The 13602-nt window shown below is 26.6% G+C and overlaps 1 protein-coding gene across 1 annotated transcript; it reads right to left on the bottom strand.

Moving 5' to 3' along the window:
• Positions 1–596: 596 nt before the first annotated feature.
• LOC113548412 lies at positions 597–5649 on the bottom strand. Its single transcript, XM_026949278.1, has 3 exons — positions 5402–5649; positions 4146–4346; positions 597–1035 (listed from the first exon to the last, which is right to left on the bottom strand). The coding sequence occupies exons 1-3, from the start codon at positions 5478–5480 to the stop codon at positions 836–838; spliced, it is 480 nt and encodes a 159-aa protein (XP_026805079.1). The 5' UTR covers positions 5481–5649; the 3' UTR covers positions 597–835.
• Positions 5650–13602: the final 7953 nt, after the last annotated feature.

Below are 13602 nucleotides of genomic sequence, written 5' to 3'. Positions count from 1 at the left end.
AAAAAAAACCTCTGCAGGAACTTAACTATATTTGTATAGGTACAACTATTATGAAACTCTTTAAGGCCATTTTCACTGATATAATTCATTATTCAATTTTGAATCTCAAAAAAATAAATAGAATATTCCATTATTAACTGATGTAGTGATGTTTATATCTTTTAGAACTTATTTTAATATATAGGCATATTGAACGTTATAAGCCTATTACGTTATTTTATAATTATCCAATAACTATGATTTCATTTTATACGAGTTTTAATTTTTATATTAAAATACACAATTTTAAGTTATAACACATATTTACACTCTAGATCCAAAATGTTGTATCTACATAAATTATACTATAATACACAATTGTTTTCAACTTTCACGTTTATATTTTAACGCTGAAACTAAAGATGTTTGAAATAAGAATTTTAACCATAATATTTATTATGATTCATGATGTGTAATACACATTAGATAGTTTTTTGACTGTTTTATCGTAATTGTATTAAAATTGTTTCACTCTACGTTATACTAGTAGCACATAACTTTATTATAAACAATATAAACTATTATAAGTATTATACTTTTCGCTTTAATGAAAAACATACATTTATAAAATACTTTATTATAGAAAAATAGTGACATACCTAGTTAACTTATAATTGTATGCTACAAAAGTTTCAACTAATAATAACAGTATTATTTATTTTTAAAGTATATTTTTTGTCATACAGGTACCAGATGCTGGTTTAGATTATATACTTCTCAATATTTATTAAAAATACTTGCATCCATTATTAAATAAAAAATATTTGTCTTGTATTTGAGAGTTATCTCCTCATTTCTACAAAATAAGGATAGCGAATGTTGCTGCCACTACAGTAGCAAACGCTATGTATGTCTTTTGTGCCGAGTTACAATAATCTGTTAAACAAGTGCACACGTCCTGTTTACCACCAAATCCGGATCGATGGTAACATTTATTATTGTAATTTGAAACATCCCAGCCACATGTCCTGATGATCCGATTTCTATCTGATGGTACTGCAACAAAGAAAACCATAAATAGTTATCCATTAAATATTGTAATAATTTTATGTAAGTTGATGTTATTTTTAGAATATTTTAAATTCTTTGTGGGTTACGATTAATATGTATATTAGGTATTTAGGTTTAATAAAGACTAAAAATTATCATAAATATAAATAAAGTATTTTTTTTTATAAGTACTAGACCATTCTTAGTATGAATAATATTATTCATTTTTAGTAATATATTTGATTTTATAAACCTTATTCGAATTATAGTTTAAAAATAATTGGCTTATATTTTAATTATGAACAAAATAATATTTTTTAATTATAATTCCTCAAATTTTGACGATTTTGTGGTACATTTACAAAATGTTGAAAACAAATTAGTATATTTAAATAGCCTTAGAATGTTATCAAATTCACCAGAATTACAATATTCAGTATAATAATAAGCATTTTATTTTTATGTACGTTTAAGAATTAAAATTTTGAACTCTACTAATAACAGTAATAACAAACCTAACTCAGAATATTTTTTTTAACTAAGTGGTTTAATATTGCTTTCATAGTTTAATATTTAAAATAATAATATAATACTGACTTGCAAAGAGTAGACATTAGATTCTAATGATTAAAACTAATCGAAACGAATGTCAAATAAATAAATTTAATTCCTACACTGTAAACAAAATTATATTTATTAACAGCCCAATTGACTCTAAAAATTATAGATATATACATTTCAAACAGTTAAAAAAATATTTAATAGATTGTACAATAACATATACACGCACTAACTGCATTTATATCATTGTATCTTGAACATGATAAATTTTAACCTTATCCAAAAAATTTAGCGCAAATAATATAGCCTTATAGGCAATTGTAAATATATTACTAAAGTAGGGTACAACTATAATGTTCAAGTTAAAATATGATTAATAATAATATAATAATTCATAAAGCCATAAAGGGCTAAAAAAAGAAGAGATTTTTATTTTTGATATACCTACAGGTTACAAGTAATAGTAGACACGTGCTGCTTCAATAAGCTGTGATACAATGTTTTAAAGTGTCAGTGCACTCAGTTCAGAGTTCAAACTCCCTCTTTAATAATTTAAATTATGTCAGACATGTGTGTATTAGGCTTATTGAATATTTATGTGTAACTTAAAATTAATTGTTATTTAAAACTAGTATTTTAACCTAACGTTTTTAAAAATATAAACAATATTCATTATTTTATTTTCTAATAATTTAAAAGTATTTATTATTATATCGAATAACTAAAAATTATTTGAACTTGAGAATTATGTTAATAATAAGATCACAAAACTTATGTAAATATACTCTTTATAATCTATATCATTAATATATTAAATATTGCGTTTAATTATTATTTATAAAACTAAATTACTAAACTTAATATTTAGGCTAACTGTTTACTGAAGAATACGAAAATAACTGTTATAAACAAGACCAATTGTTCATATAATAAGTACCCAGGTTTTGGAAAATTATGTAAATCGATTGATTTAAAAGTCCATTTCTCGTTAAGTTTTATTTTAAAGTTGTTGGATATTATATTATTTCTTAGAAAATTCGAAGTTATTACAAAAAATACATTTTTACCATTTTTTTTATAGTTTATACTTAGGATATTTTTATTTTTTTGAATGACTTAATTTCATTATTTCTATAATAACCTAATTATAAATAAATAGTATTTAAGTTAAAAATTTTGGAATTTATTTTGATGAACGGAGTTACATATTATGTTATAAGTTAAACGAAAATTAGATATAAAAACGTAATTATTATATATTAAGATTCTTATATGAAAACAATTATACTTATTAATTATTATAGCCATTTAGGAAAATATAATATTGTTGAAAAAAAGTACTAACTTCATTTTTTAAATTGATTTTATTAATAGGTATAGGTAATACATTAATTCAGCTGTACAGCATAATAAAAATAGTAAAAACTAAAAAATATAATTTTTTCAACAATTTTATTTTCCACCTGATGATTTTGTTGTATTCGAAAAAAAAAATGTTTCAAAAACCGTTTAAAGCTTAAGCATTTCAAGAAAATAAATATATACCTTTAAAAATCACTTTACACTTAAGATTTAAGAACTATGAAAGTAAAAATAGCAACACTCTAAATTTGTTATATTAATTTAATTTTTATTATTTAACATATATTAATATCTTAAGTATTTAAAAAAATATTTATGTGTATTATTATGTATTAGTAAATAATGTATTAGTTAATTTAGTAGAAATAGCTTATTAGTTGTCGAAACCAAATTTAATCTTCAATATTTTCATATTATTGCCTATTGTATTTAAATTTAAATGCATTTGAAAAGCATTACGAATAGTATGCATGTTTTAAACTACAGAAGAAAACACAATCACTTCAATAATATATAAAAAAAACTTTACTACTCATTGTTTTTTTAAATTTCTATTTTAAAATTTTAGAACGATTTTAAAAATGATTCCACGGTAAGAATGTTATATAAAATACTGTTAATTATTTGTGTTGGTTGTACGTCATTGGCTATCTTCCAAACTGTTAATATTTTATTATTAGATTACAAAATAAACATTTTAATATCTAATTTCAAAATCACATACTTCATATGCCCTTAAAAATAAATCATGATTTTCTTTGATATCAATAATTTTAAGCATTAAATATTGTTAAGAAAAATATAAAATAATTTATTTAAATAAACTTGTATTTATATAAAATGTTAATTGTTTTACTTATTATTATTATTATTATTTATTGTGAACAATTTTAAAGTAGAATATAGTAGAATATTATAGTTAATATAAAATAATTATTGGCGTATTAAAAATAAATTTAAATTTATATTTAAATCAAATATACCTCTATTACAAAATACAAACTAAAAATTACCCCTAATTCTTTATACTCTTAACCTGTTAATTAACCCTGTGCATTAATTTTAGAATAGTATCCTTTTTAATTTTATATTTTGTTCTTTCACTATCACCACTTTAATTTTAATTTAAACAGTTAAATATATCCCCTTCATAATATAAGGTCCGATTTAGTAGTCTGGCAATTTATACTTACATCCGTTGACCTCCGGTTCGATTGTTTGTATAATTTTTCTACAAAGAGTATAATTTTTGCGACTATCCTCTGGAACACCTATGTTTAATTTTGAGCATTCCGTTTTAAAATGATCTGGAAGTTTTTCCTGAGCACATGCCGTGTCATTGTGGCTATTGCACACATAACAACGTATGTCATTTTTCTCACCTTCCGCTTTCACTGGAAACAAAAATTTAAAAATATGGAAATAGTTTATGTAATTGAACTGTTTTTTTTATAAATATATTTTAATATTATATGCTATATATTTGATAGATATTTATAAAGCCATAAGTAATAGCACTACTTATCTCTACAATACGATGGAAAACATTTACTTTTTCAAATGTGCATTCTTATTGTTAAAAATAGAATATATAAAAGAGTTTTTATCGTTTTAGTAAATTTACACAAACCAAATGTAAAGAAAAATCACAATATTTATAAGCTCACGCCTAATAATTATTTTTCTCTTATAATAATATAATTAATAAGGAGTAACACGGCCATAAACGCATGACTGCCTTTTTATGTAGGTACATTATATAATATAAATATAATATAGCCATATAGGAAAAAAAGATGCAAAAAAGTAAAACAAATAAGATGAGGTAGTATTATGACATAAATATATATTATATTATTATAGGTACGGAAAAAGCTTAAATGAAACTATATTAATACTAAGTATAAATAATGTACAAAACACTACCTATTTGGTCCGGTAAAGATTTCATTAGAAAATTTCCCACCTACTATTATACAAAATAATCCATTGACAATACATAGGTAGGTGCATTCTACATATACCATAATATATATTGTATTATAGTCACGATTTTATACTTAAAATATTTGCGTCCCAAAGCGCACATACAATTTAAGTTTCCCCTGAATGTATGAATTTGAAATTTTTCAATATTTCGTGGATTTTTTTCTTCCAACTCATAATATTATTATTGTCTAACAATTAATTCTAAAAACTCATCCAGTATAGGTAGATATTTTTCTTTTCAATCTACTGCAATAGTACATTGATAACATGCCACCGTTACCCTTATAAAATTATAATAAAAAAAATGTACTCGAGTATTTTAATATATAATATTCGGACTATATGGTAAAACATTTTACCTCTACCTCCGATCATGCACACCAAATACACCATCAAATATAATATTATACATAGACAAGGTACACAATAATAATATATCAGTATAACATTATACGCTTACCAGTGTGTGTGTTAAAAACGGTCGAGACGGCGATCAACGCTATCGCTACGTAAGCAAAGGACGTGACGGAGCAGTACATGGTGCGTGTCGGGACGGTCGAGCGCAACACAGGAGCCCCGGGACTACGCCGAGTCTACTCCGCGGGTATAAATTAATGATCTGCAATCGCGGGCGACGCACTCAAAGGCCGGCGGCGACGGAATGGTGAACCGTGTGTGTACGTTGACCGGTGTGATTTGCGACTCTCCCGGAAGCCCAATTAGGCCAATTGGCCTCAGCCACCGCCGCCGCTACCACCCCACCCAGCGATCACGACTCGTCTCGGCGCGTACCTACGCGATATTATACTATTATTATTATATTATTACACGTTCGTATTTTTATTATAATATAATGTTATCATTAAGGTTGTTGTTATTTGGTTCGCGTTTTATATGCCGTGTGACTACGCACGTTATCCTGTACCACCGGATAGACTTCAAGGTTAGGGTGCCCCCCCGATCCCCACCCCATAACCGCACTACAGCTGGGGACTTGTGAACTTATATTTGAACGCGTTAATTTCGAAAAAAAATTATGATGATATACATGCCTACCTATAACTGCAAGTAACCACACGGCTTCTGAAAAATAATATTATTGTATACAGAGTGCTCCTGTGGTGGAAACTCCGGTTGCAAATTAATATTTTTGATTTTACAACGGCAGGTTTAAAAAAAAGTCGTCTTACTCCTTATTCGAAAATAAAAAATTGTAATGCTTAAGTAGTTAAGTAAAATAAGATTGATTTCAAAAGTGATTTTTTTTACAACACACAATTGAGCATGAAATATATTGATGTAAACCTAATATCTTGGTTTCCAGCGTGTTTTGAGTTGGCAAAAAATATAATTTATCCAATTATGTGTAAACGGGGGAGGTGATGGGTGTTCAAACACTTCAAATGTAGCACTTTGTTCTTTTATACACCATATAAAAACGTGATGTTTTTAAAAAAGACGTACCTATAATGGAAAATTTCGATGTATACTACTACTTCAGTCGATTTTAGGTACTTACCGATAATGATTCCGACATTCAAATGATTATTATCATTATATCTTCTACAAGTGATTTTTTTCTATACATATTTCATGATAACGAACTACTATTATAAGGACTACATATCTATTTGTATAGAAAAGCTGAATTGTAATTTAAAGTTCAATATAACATATTACCTATATTCGTTAATTTTCCATGTATTATAATATTTATCATATTTGACATATCGTTCTATAAAAAATACAAGAGTTAAGTCTATAGCAAAATATTGACAATAGATTTTAAAAAAAAACTTTAATAAATACAAAAAACTTTAGGAACAACAAAACAGGAAAATACTCGTATCCTATTAAAATAATACCTGGAACTTCATATAGATACATAGTAAGATATTTAGATATACATGGTACATACATAAATATAAAAATAAGTAGATACTAGATGATATAATATAAGTAGCACCAAATAAAACTACTGATTATCGTTAATTAAAAAGTTATACTAAAAACTAGTCAAATGTAAAAATAAGTCGCTCTTAATATCATTCAACAGTAGCAAAAAAAAAAAAAAATGATGTATACATAGGTTTTATATTTTATGAAACTATAAATATATCTTCTATTAAAATAATTAAATTAAATTAAAAACTATAGTCGGTAAATAAAACAATAACACTTTTAAAATACCTTATTACCTGTGGACCAAAAAGTTAATATTAATTATTGTTTTAATTTCTATATACCGATTATTGATTAAAATTATTTATATAGACTATAAGTATACATTGTTTTCTCTAGCTATAGTATACATCACTTTGAGTGATTCCCCCACCATTAATAACTATACTTTATGTTATTTAATTTTGAAAAATATAATACAATTACGAACAATAAATAATTAAGAGAAACTTTGGTTAATTTAGGGTAATATGAATTATGAATATCCTCGGAAAGGTTTGAACACTTGTTTGAACACGCCGTATATGTAATGTACGAGTATAATAGGTAGTATAGATTGATTATAGAGGTACTTAAATAAATCGACCATTATTTTTAAAAAAAATTTTTTTATCACAATAGATAAAAACCAGCAGCAAAATAATACAATAATACTTTTAATTTAATATTAGTAACAACCAACAATACACAATAATATACACACTCATTCACCGATAACGGTCAATCGCGGTGTGTACCAATATATGTGTAACGTGTACCGTATACCTATATATGCATATTACCAATTATAATGATATGCCATATTATTTTTTATTACTCATCATGTGTATATTATGGGCTAACTCTGTAAAACAAAATTAGTATAACCTTTAAGTATTCCAACGAGCCTGAGAAAATACTCCGATCACGTGTAGAATGAACTCTACGCGGCGGTGGGTATATAATATAATAATATACAATATGCAGAAGAATAAATAATGGAAATGAATATACAAGTGGTTAAAAATTATATTATGGGTGTTCGAGAAAAGACTATTTACATTTACACGGACATCTGTCAAGTGTCAAATATTTGTAATTTTATAATAAATATGTATAATGATGTAACGACAGATGCTGAAGTATGTGTCGTGTGTGTATAGATAAATGGTTTCTAAAAATGTTCTTTACAGTATAGTACTATAGTCTATTAATTAAACAATTATAAATAGAGATGCTTCAACTTTATGTCGTGACTAATCATTAATCAATCTCTTATCTTTATAGGCATTATATGTTATTACTTATTGTTAACATAATATAATATTATAAATTATAATTTTACTGGTGTGTTACGAACGGGGTAAATTTATATATATTTTAGACGTTATATTTTTGTTAATCTGTCATTTGTAATAATGATATGATTCTTGAATTGCAGGTTATTCAATTAATAAGTAGGTACCATTCTCTCCATAGATAATGCTTACCAATATTGTTGTCATATAATTCAATTAATTTGAGAGTACAAAAACGTAATTATTATATTTACACATTCATAGTGATATTGAATTTTAGAAATTTAATTTTTAAGAAATACCTATGTGTAATGTCTATGAAATTAAACATATATTTTTGTTACAGGACTAAGTCATTTCTTGATTTTGAAAACATTTAAATTTAAATATATCTATAATAGAATTGTATGTCTATAAATACTATTAACATGTATGTGTTGTTAGACACGTTTGTGGCGTGGGATTTAGGCAATGGCGGTGGCAGATATCTTTTATTGCTGGGGGGGGGGGGCGATACCAGGCCAAATTTTTTTCTAGTCATTTATGTATAACTACTCGATCACCCATTTCATTTGTTTATAGTTTTATACTATATTTTCAAGAAAATATTACTAAAAATGTTTTGGGTATAATATATTATATTTCTAAATAAATAATCAAATAATGTATTTATTATATTATTATCACAAATATATTACAGTAAGACTTCAATTTTTTTTTTTTAATACGCAGACGTATAGAGCAGACCACTTAAGCGCAATCCACTATCAATTATTCAGACTAATCAATTTATAAAGTGGGCCAAATTACTACAATATTGGATTTTAAATACGCATATGTATACTCTGCATAGTCCAAATGACGTCACTGATTCACACAGACTAAACAAATTATTTCGGGTATATTTTAGCAGTATCGAATTAATTTAGATGCAAAACTCTGCAGATTTAATTCGACAATAACAATTAACATATGAAATATTATGCAATTGTTTATTATTATGCTAAGCAATCGAAAGAAAATTGAAAATCTGAACAATTCAAAAATTTAAAATTATAAATCGGGTACAAGAGAATGATGCCTTAATAATTATACAGTTATACACATCTCCTTGTGTATAGTACATTGCATCAGAGGTGACGTGAAGTTTTTCATTAGTAAGACAAGAAAATGTTAGTTTCACGACTCGTTTATTTTATTAGCACAGTTTTTAACAATAAACAATTTTTTTAGAAATACGAAATTGAGATTGAGATGCGAGACCCTAGGACCCCCTGGCGCCGCCATATCATGGTGTTACATTTGATTAAAAACTTATCTTTAACTTTCGTTATTAATAAAACATTACCTAAACTAGGGATTATAAAATACTCATGCTATGAAAAAAAGACTTCCGTATACTTATTATTCATTGCCCTTAAATTATTGTTCATTAATTTATTTTCGATTTAAGTGTGATATTATGTATAGATGGCTGCATACTAGTTGCGGTCATGGATGATTTTTGAAATAAGCACATATAAGAGTTTCGGTTACTGCAGTTGTAGGTAATGTCTAAGTTGCGGTCACAGCAAAGACTGAACTTTTATACTGATAATAAAATGAGTTAAAAATTTAGAATTGAATAATTGAAATTATATATTAGTAGTATGATATTATAATGAGTACCTGAAAAATTTAATTTGAAATTTGAGCTGAATAAGTAATCCAATCTGGAAATTTTGTTGGTATGTACAAGTCCCATGTTTTTATATTAGAGTTGACTTTAGAGCTATTAAATACCATTTGATGTAAATTTATACTATATAATATATACTGTATAGTAATCTTAAATGATTATAAATCGTCACCGTAGTTTGTTAACTGAAGTCGATCACTGTTGTTTTTGAAATATAAAAATACTATACATTTAAGAAATATTTATATATTTTTGTGCTTTTATCCCACTATTGAGTTATTAAAGCGCAAACAGTGATCGCAATATTAGTAGGTAATCTTTTAACTGCGGGTTGACCGCAACTAGTACGTAATTTTGGATTTTGACCGCAACTATAGTAAACACCGGTATAGATTCTTTAGTTAAAAATCAAAATTTAAGTACAGAAACAATTTTTATAATTAATATGCTTCTAATGTAGTGTACAAAGTTCATTCTTATTCGGATTACGATATAATAAATGTAAATCTTACCTCAAGAAAAACATTTTAAACTTTTAAATTTAAATTTTTTGTACAAACTATGGTTAATATTATTCTAGAACTAATTTATCGACCATACTTTAAGGAAGGTTAAGTTTAAAGGGTCGCTGCAGTAAGTTGCGGCCCGGATATATTTTGTACATACGTAAATTGTGGACTGGATATAATTTTGAATGTATGCCTATCTAAATATTTTTATTCATACGTAAATTACACTTAAGTCATTTTTTAATTCAGAATGAATAATTTTTGATGGCCTAGTAAATATATTATACTAACGGCTTTTCTTTTTAAATTGTTGTCAAGTTTTTGTCGATTTATTATTTGTTCCGAATTTTTAGAATGATTGTGATCTTGGAAACTAACTTTACATATATTATTATCATTAAATCTCAAAAAAAAAAACACACGTTTTAATTGTGCAACACCAATGTTGAATATCATTTTTTAGCAATTTGTGAAAACGAAATTTGAAACCATCAACTACTTTCAACGTTTTATTCCTTTCGTTTTTCATAACATCCATTTTCATTAAATTGAAAAAATATGTAAGCTGTAAAGCAACGTAAAACCTCGTGCGTAAAATCTTCCATTAAATGCACATCATAAGCGCAGCTTAAGGGGGGCTTGGGGGGCTAAGCCCCTCAAAATCAATCATATCCCCCAAATGGTTTGTATATATCCCTTTCAACCTTAATATATTTCAGGGAGCATACACACAGTACATAATACATACATCCAAATTATAATAGCACCCCAAATTTAAAACTCAAATTGCGCCTATGATGCATACAGACTGCTAGTAATATTATATTAGTGAACATATTATTATTATCAATCAAAAATTAATACCTATCATTAAATTGTACAGCCGACCGGAAATCGAACAGGCCGCCGTTAACGCACATTCCAATTGTACCCGAGACGCAATTTACGAATGTTTTAAAAGTACATGGGCCGCTGCAATTTACATAATTTATATATGAATATGACGTTTTTTTGGGGGGACGCAATTTATCGACTCTGAATTTTTTAAGCAGGCTTTTTTTCACCCCGGTATGGGGTGTGGATCGAGCACTCATCTAACCTAAGGTTTGTAGGATCTCGAGTTCAGTAACCGGATCGGCAGTCGTAGGGATAAGCTATGCTTGTAATAGTTTAATTGACGAGGTGACACTTAGTATACAGGTTGGGACGGTTGGATGCTTATAATATAGGTAATTGCCTCTAGTGCGTAAAGTATTTAAAAAATACCATAACATGGTACATAAAGGTCCTACGACATCCTCTCAACTTTTTTACTTTCTTGATTTTTAATCAAGTATAACGATTTGAATCCACAAAAATGTCGGCGTGAACAGTCACAAAATTTCTATTTTATTTTAACTTTTCTCCAAAACCATTATAACTAAACAATTGGTTGATAGCTCATTAAAAATTTATTATCAAGCAGATACAAAACTTGAGACTAAACATTTTCAAAAAAAATTATTTAATTTTTCACAATTAAAAAAATAATTACTTTTTAGTAGTAGATTACTGAAACTGGAGAACGGATTTTGTTATTTGGGGTCTTGTTAGATTCGCATTAACTAAGAGAAGTGCAATGAAGATTTTCGGAACTTTATCTTTAATCGTTAACTCACTACAACGCTATAAAGCTGAAAAACATACAAATCGTCTAATAAAATGTATTTTAATTTTTTTTTTGAAGCCTTGTAGTGAATTAACTACAAGTCTATAAAAGTATAAAAGATAAAGTTTTGAAAATCTCTACTGTACTTTTCCTAGCCAATGTGAATCTAACAAGACCCCAAACAACAAAATCCACTCTCCGGTTTCAGAGATCTATCTCACTTAATTAAAATGAAAATAAAATACATTTATACATTATACATACATATTGCATACAATAAATAAATTTCTAAAAATTGAAATCGAGAAAATTTACATGTCGATCTCTGACTTGGCAAGCGTTTTTTAATTTCAGTTTAATAGTAACTACTGAGGCTATATATTATAATATAGTACATATAGGTAATGAGTATTTATATTATTAATTATTATACTTATTAGTTATTATTAATCTTTTGTACATCGTACTTTTTTTATCTTTAAACGTAAGATTCTAGATCCACAACCTAGTAGCAAGTAGGCCTTCCTACCTAAAAAATCTACTATGATATTTTTTCATAGTCTTATGGATAAATTGGCACCACTGGTTGTCTTCCGAATAGTCAAAGTTGATAATTTTTGTACAAATTACTTCCCAAACTACATGTCGTCTACATACGACATAACGGGTATATTTTGGGAAGCATCTAGTATTCTACTATTCTAGTATATACTTAAATTAGGTTACATGTCTATACTTTCAAAGAATTACTTACTAGATCAGGAATGCAATAGTATTGAAAGTGGATTTTGATAGCAAATTCGGGGTATATCTATACTATATTTCACGTACCTATAGGCTATTAAACCAATGCGCATAATTTGCACGTTCGCGCAAAAGGAATAACGTAGATAACTATACAAAAATGTCAATCAAAACGGTTTGTGACATTTAAATTACTTATTTCTGCATACCTATTTATTTTAGTTTATTTTTAATTAAGTATAATATCGTTTAAAGAGTAAAAAGTTTAAAAAAGGAGAGTCGGTATGTGTAAAAAATGTTTCAATAACAATGTTAACGCACGTATAAATGCCGAAGTGCCTGGAATGGGAAACTTCAAACGGCTATGACTTAAAATAGTCAAGTTTTGATTTCAACATATAATATGACATGTTGAAATATGTAAGTTCCAAAAAAAAAAATCGTGGTCAACTAAATATAATCAATAATTTAAACAAATATAAATATTTTTATTTTACGTTTAAACGTTAGTTAATAATATCAATAATCATCCTTCGTTCACGCAGTTTTACTCATGATCATAATATTCCTGTAAAATAAAAAAAAATTTATTTAGTACTTTTTTGATTATTTTTTTTATCGTTTTTATAATTTCTTTGATGATAGACTGTTCAACGATTGTTTGGTCATCCGATGAAGCCTGTTGCGTCAATTTGACAGCTGTCAATTCCATGGTTATAAAAAGATTCCATTTTTTTTTTACCATTTCATTATTAACCTTCTCTAAAATAATAAAATGTAATTAGTAAATGTTTTAAATCAAAATTGCATTCAAATTTTAATAGGTAAGTATATTAATTACTT

The sequence above is a fragment of the Rhopalosiphum maidis genome, chromosome 1 (assembly GCF_003676215.2).
Source record: "Rhopalosiphum maidis isolate BTI-1 chromosome 1, ASM367621v3, whole genome shotgun sequence".
NCBI lineage: Eukaryota > Metazoa > Arthropoda > Insecta > Hemiptera > Aphididae > Rhopalosiphum > Rhopalosiphum maidis.
The sequence above is the reverse complement of the archived record's forward strand: the minus strand, read 5'-3'. Positions and strand labels throughout refer to the sequence as shown.

Coding starts and splice junctions, on each gene's coding strand:
- LOC113548412 (XM_026949278.1), bottom strand. CDS start 5,480: ATGTACTGCTCCGTCACGTCCTTTGCTTACGTAGCGATAGCGTTGATC. Junction 4,347..5,401: donor CGTTTTTAACACACACACTG/GTAAGCGTATAA, acceptor TTTTGTTTCCAG/TGAAAGCGGAAGGTGAGAAA. Junction 1,036..4,145: donor CGAACCGGAGGTCAACGGAT/GTAAGTATAAAT, acceptor TCTTTGTTGCAG/TACCATCAGATAGAAATCGG.